The 6,239-nt window shown below is 36.2% G+C and overlaps 1 protein-coding gene across 2 annotated transcripts in view; it reads left to right on the forward strand.

Moving 5' to 3' along the window:
- Calcrl (calcitonin receptor like receptor) overlaps positions 1 to 3,483 on the forward strand; it is a 98,416-nt gene extending 94,933 nt beyond the window's left edge. For both annotated transcript variants that reach the window (XM_028762910.1, XM_028762911.1), the window contains one exon: positions 330 to 3,483. In XM_028762910.1, the coding sequence (XP_028618743.1) occupies positions 330 to 554 (225 nt within the window). In that variant the 3' untranslated portion in view covers positions 555 to 3,483. The remainder of the gene's footprint in view (positions 1 to 329) is intronic.
- Positions 3,484 to 6,239: the final 2,756 nt, after the last annotated feature.

Consider the following 6,239-nt stretch of genomic DNA (forward strand, 5'->3'; position numbering starts at 1 on the left):
TCTCTCTCTCTCTCTCTCTCTCTCTCTCTCTCTCTCTCTCTCTCTCTCTTTCTCCTTTACTTTTTGTTTTGACACAAGATATCAGTAAGATATTTAGGCAGGTCTGAGCTTACTCAATACTATCATGCAGACAGGTGTTGACCTTGAAGTATTCCTGCCTCAGTTTCATGAGTAACTAAAATTATAGATCAGGATTATTTTGGTTTTCTTCTTACCTTAAAGAATAAAAGCTTTTCTGCCAAACATTTTGAGTTTGATGCCTCAAATAGAATATTGTCATCTCAACTAATGGGTTGTTCTTGCTGTTTCTGTTTATTGTTGATCTATAGGTCCAAGCAATTCTGAGAAGAAATTGGAACCAGTATAAAATACAATTTGGAAATGGCTTTTCCCACTCTGATGCTCTCCGAAGTGCATCCTACACAGTGTCAACAATCAGTGACATGCAAGGGTACAGCCATGACTGCCCCACTGAACACTTAAATGGAAAAAGCATTCAGGATATTGAAAGTGTTGCCTTAAAACCAGAAAAAATGTATGATCTAGTGATGTGAAAATACAGAAATCACACCTGTTTTGTGTCACTTGAACCCATGATTTTATAGCCAGAAGATTGGATAGCCAGCAGATGGATTTTTTGAATATCATGAAGAAAGCCCTCAAGTGAAATGGGAATTGTGTGGATAAATGTTTAACAACCCTCTCTCTATGCGGGAGAAAAGCCTCAATTTATATTGCTGGGCAGTAAATACTCCTAGTATAGCTGATTTAAACTTACCAACCTGACATCACTGAATGTGGAATTGGAAAGAAAAGAAGCACAATCAACTCTTGGGAGTTGACATGCTCTGGAACATGCACAACACTGCATGCTCTCACAGACGGATACCTGTGCACACTCACGCCCACACTGACCAGAACTCTGCTCTTCTCCTCTGAGGAGACCTCGCTCAGTCTTATAGACATGAAAGGAAAGTTTGGTTTTTGTTTTAAAACTCCTCGTCCTTTTCTCATTTGGTGGTAGTGAATAGTTTGTCCAGAAACACTTTAACCCTCTTTATATCTTCTCCTGTAGACTAGACAAAGAGTTCATTATCTCTGTCATCTCATGTTCCTTTCTTTAAGAGAAGCAACTGAGCAGAATTCCCATGGGCTTCTCAGTTGCTGCTATATGTTGTTGTATTCTGTGGCATATTCTTTCTGAATCACTAGGGAGGCATATTGGTAGAAGCTACAAACATTTTGCCAACTGCTTTTTTCTCTCTCTTTCTCTAAATCTTACTTCAGGAGTAGGAGGAAATCAGTTTTCCTGAATCTGTAAATAGAAACTTTGGCATTTCCATTTCTACCGTGTAGATAAGTGATGAACCATTTTACATGAAGGGAATCAATGAAGGATTTCTTTTTATCTTGGGAATCAGAGAGAGAGAGAGAGAGAGAGAGAGAGAGAGAGAGAGAGAGAGAGGAGGTTGTTGTACAAATGAAACTGTAAGTACTCTGTCATTTTATTTTATTGTTTCAATTCAAAACACAACCTAGGTAACTGTTTTAAAGCAGATAGATAATGCAACATTATATGCAACTTAGTATCTGATACTGTGTCTGGGCTGATTTATTTTATAGTAAAATAGAGTCATGAATTCTAAAGTTCATAAATATTTTAAGGACAAACAGATACCAGCATCAGAAGTTTGAGAACTAAAAACAAACCCCAGAAATATCAATGATAGGATATGAAATATTTATTTAAAAATTCAAAGCCATAATTTTACAAGCATGTTATCTTTGGTGTACTGACTTATTGCTTCTTCCAATTTGATGATGACTCTTTCAAATTCAGAAATTATGAACAACTACTGTAAGAAATGCTAGCCTGCTACCTTTGTGGACTTTAATTCACTAAAATATAGCTTTACTGACTTTACTAAATGAAGAATATGGTTTTGAAAAAGAACCAGGCTAATTTTTTTTATGAACCACAGAGGAATTTTCTCTATATAATATACACTGTTTCAGTATTTCAGTAGACTACTGTGGGTGGTAATTACTGTGAGTGGTAATACAAGCCATGGGAAGACTCAAACTTACCATACATTGAGGATAAGACAGAAGAAAGCTTTGCTTGTGAGTTAAAGTGACATTTTAAATGGATTTAGTTTTTCTAATATTGCTTTGTCTGGACTTTCTGAAGTGCAAGACTGACTTCAGTTAGTAAAAGTCAGTTTGGGGACAGTCACATGAATCCATGTTTTTTGAAGTGTGTCCGTCAGCTTACAGTGGATGAAAGGAATGACTCAGTCCTCACTCATTATATCTTAAGCTACAATAGATAGTATTGTTTGAAACTGTCAAGGAAAATAATTCAAATTATCAAGCACTGACGTATTAGATGTTCTAACAGACATATTTGTAATTTATCTATATAGGCAAAGGTGTTACTAAGTTACTTTAAACTTTGTGGATTTCATGCAAACCATCATTAAAAAAAACTCAGGCCGTTCTGAACTTTCAACTGCCTAACCTGTACAAACCTTCCTTTTAATACATTCAAATTTTAGCTATTTATTATTCCAAGGTATAGATTCATATCTTAACTGACAGTGTTTATGTAATTCTGCATTCTTCCAAATAAACTGTCGAGTGTTAACAATAAATGATAGTACAGAATGCTGAATTATCAGAGAAAATCTTTAAAAGGTATTGTAATTTTAAATTTTATTATTCTTTTATCATATTGAGCATAGCTGAAATTTCTTCACTGCCAATATCTACTGTGGTGTCATTCTCAGCCATAGCGGTCTGAGATTAGTCAGTATTAGTTTTGTAATAATACTTTTGAAGCTAGATTTCTTTAAAGCTGAAGTGCCAATTAAATATTCCTATATTGCTTGTAGAAAAAAAAAACCCTGAAATTTCTGAAAGAAAACTTCTCTGGTGCCTAAAAACTAACTTGGGGGAATTTTTAGCTTTTAAAAGTTGCATCTATCATTTTTCTATAATTATTTGTTAGAGTCATGGCTGACATTTTTAGAAATGACTTTGTATTTTTTTTGTTGATAAATCATCCATCCTGGAGTTTAGTGTTTGTTCAAATATGACAAACTGTGTAGAGTTTAGTAGTAGTCACAGTGTTAATACTTACTGTTTAGATATTTTAATGTGAATCTACTTTAATTTCCTTTGTGTTTTAATTTGCTCATAGGAACATTATCTGTAAGACATATTCAAGATGTTCTGGTCATTTAAAAGAACTCATGTTGTATCAACTTAAAATCTCTACTTAGGTTTTATGAAAATATTAAAGTTGTAAGTTAACATTCATTTTTTACTCACCTTCCCTGGAGTACAGAGTAATTGAATTTCTCACAAAATTCTTGCAGCAATTAAAGAAATACTTTGCAAAATAAATGATGATGTCTTTATTCCTCTTTTTAAAGACTTCAATAAACTAGTAAGTGAATTTAATAAATTAATTTAAAAAGATATGACTTTGTTTTCTGTGCTAAAATGCTAATATGTACAAAGTCTTATACTCCACGAAAAGGAAAGATCCTCTCAAACAGGAACATTTTAAGGGAATTTTCCTCCTTCCTGCAGTATATTCCAATGAGTGGAAATAAAAGGAATCAAAATACATAAAGGTTTTTTAAAAGGAAAACACAGTCAAAACCTCAGACAAATAAAAATTTAAATGTGTCAAAGACTTTATTTAATGAATGATGGAACCAGTAATAAGTCATAATTATTCAGAAGAGAATTTACAAAACCACATATGCCTTAGAATATAAAAATACTGACTGGACATACAAAATATTGTGTCTAACAATGGCAATCAAAGGCTCAGTGTGATGGCACATGCCTGTAATCCAAGCACTCAGGAGGCATAAGCAAGTGGACCTCTGTGAGTTCGAGGCCAGCCTGGTCTACAGAGAGTTCCAGGATAGCCAGGGTTGTTATACAGAGAAACTTCTGTCTTGAAAAACCAAAAAACCCCAACTAACCAACCAATCAAACAAAAGCAATCAAATATGACTACTACTGATAATAATTAAGCAAAATAGCAAATATAAATATAATTAGACTATACACTCAGAAGAGATAGGATGACATTAAAATAATATGCTAATATTTAACATAGAGTTAAAAATAGCAAAATTCTTACATAAGAGAAAGTGCTTACATTTAGGAAAAATGCAAAAACAAAAATATTCTCATAGTATTTTGAGCTATTTAGCCGTAAACGTTTAATATAATAGAGCCTAGTAGGCAGGTCAATATACTGCTCAATGCATTTTGAAACTACTACCTCTAAAGTTAAACATTTGTATAACAAAAACAACAATCAAACCAAACAAAACGCTTAGTGTGATACCTAATAACACATGCTAATACACACACAAATTGAAGTTAACATTGTTGTAGTTGAAATTGCATTATTACATAATAGAATAAATTTAAGTCTACTAAGTATTCTAAGTGTATACTTGTTGTTCCTAAAACACACTGGGAATATTATAGTATGAAACATTTTCTCCAGACATATTTTGCCATTTACATGGTATTTGACAGTCTAATGTCTTTGAAACTATTTTTAATTAAAAATTTAACTATCATACACAGTGGTGGGTTTAATTTTCAAATAAAAATTTGTTCTTATTGATTCTCCTCTCCCGTAGTCTTATGCATATTCCTGCCCATCCTACCCTCTGTTCCCTCCTGTCCACCCTCTGTGCCCTCCTGTTCACCTTCTGTGCCCTCCTATCCACCCGCTGTGCCCTCCTTTCCACTCTCTGTGCCCTACTGTCCACCCTCTGTGTCCTCCTGCCCACTCTCTATGCCCTCCTGTCCACTCTCTGTGCCCTCCTATCCACCCTCTATGTCCTCCTGCCCACTCTCTGTGCCCTCCTGTCCACTCTGTGCCCTCCTATCCACCTGCTGTGTCCTCCCGTTCACCCTCTGTGCTCTCTTGTCCACCCTCTGTGCCCTCCTGTCCACCCTCTGTGCCCTCCTGCTCACCTTCTGTGCCCTCCTGTCCACTCTCTGTGCCTTCCCATCCTCCACAGCCTCCTTTTCGCTTTCATGTGGCAAATGTGTTATTGTCCCCTTCCTGGACACTTCATTTTTTCCTCTCCATACCTTATTAGTTCCTTAAACTTTATCCACACTCACCCCTACTTATACACACAGATGTAGACACCATAAGCTAAGATTTGTGCATAAAGAATATGATTTTTGCTCTCTGAGTTTTGGTTACCTACTCAATGTACTACTCAGATCTATCAGCCTCCATTCAGTTATTTCCAGGTCCGTCAATCTCACTTCATTATTTCATGTTTCCTTATAGCAGAATAAAATTCAGTTGTGCCTATACACTTCACTTTCTTTTTCCACTTACCTATCAGAGGGCAACTAGGCTGGTTCTATTTCCTTGCTATTATAAATAATGTCATCAGAAACATAGACACATGAGTGCTTCTGATAAGGTATAGAGCTGTCTGGCTGTTTATCAAGAGTGGTATAGCTGGATCACATGGATATTCTATATTTAATATTTCAAGAATATTCCATACTGATTTTCACAGTTCTGTGCCACGGCAGTGCACTCCCACTGCAGCGAATGGTGAATAGGGGCTCCTTGTGAGCACGAGCGTCTTTGCACAATGTTGCTTTGTTTTGAATTTATGAAAACTACAGCTCAAACTCCAGGAGTAAACGTACAACATGGTTTATAGAAGCAGATGCAGTTATTTAAAAACTTGTTGAATTAAATCCGGTTTCATCTCTCTTAATTACAAAATGAAATGGCTTGTGTTCCAACTGGAGACCATTTCAAAATCCCTCAGTTGACCCAGAAACAACCCCTCCCTTGGACCAAAATTAACGTGCTAGTGTCCAAAAGTCTTGTAAACATTTACCTCAGATTACGGCTTGGAGGAGCAGAGGATGAAAACAGAACCAATAGCGAGGCATAGTCACTTTTGTCTCATTCTGTCCCACGTGGCACGTGCGCACCACTTGTTCACGTGTGGCCCTGAGCCTCCGTCTGCTGAGCTCCAAGAGCTGCATGCTTCTGGTTGTACGTCCAGGCTACAGAAGGAAAATACACCCAGCGAACAAAGGATTCATGGGAGCTCAAGGACCCAGAGAGTCCCCTTTCCTTTTCTTTGCTTCCCTTCACTTTTTTTCCCGTTATGCATTTTGCTGTTATCATTACTACTGTTGCTGTTCTTATTTTATTT

Source organism: Grammomys surdaster, unplaced genomic scaffold, assembly GCF_004785775.1.
Source record: "Grammomys surdaster isolate TR1022 unplaced genomic scaffold, NIH_TR_1.0 136, whole genome shotgun sequence".
Classification (NCBI taxonomy): domain Eukaryota; kingdom Metazoa; phylum Chordata; class Mammalia; order Rodentia; family Muridae; genus Grammomys; species Grammomys surdaster.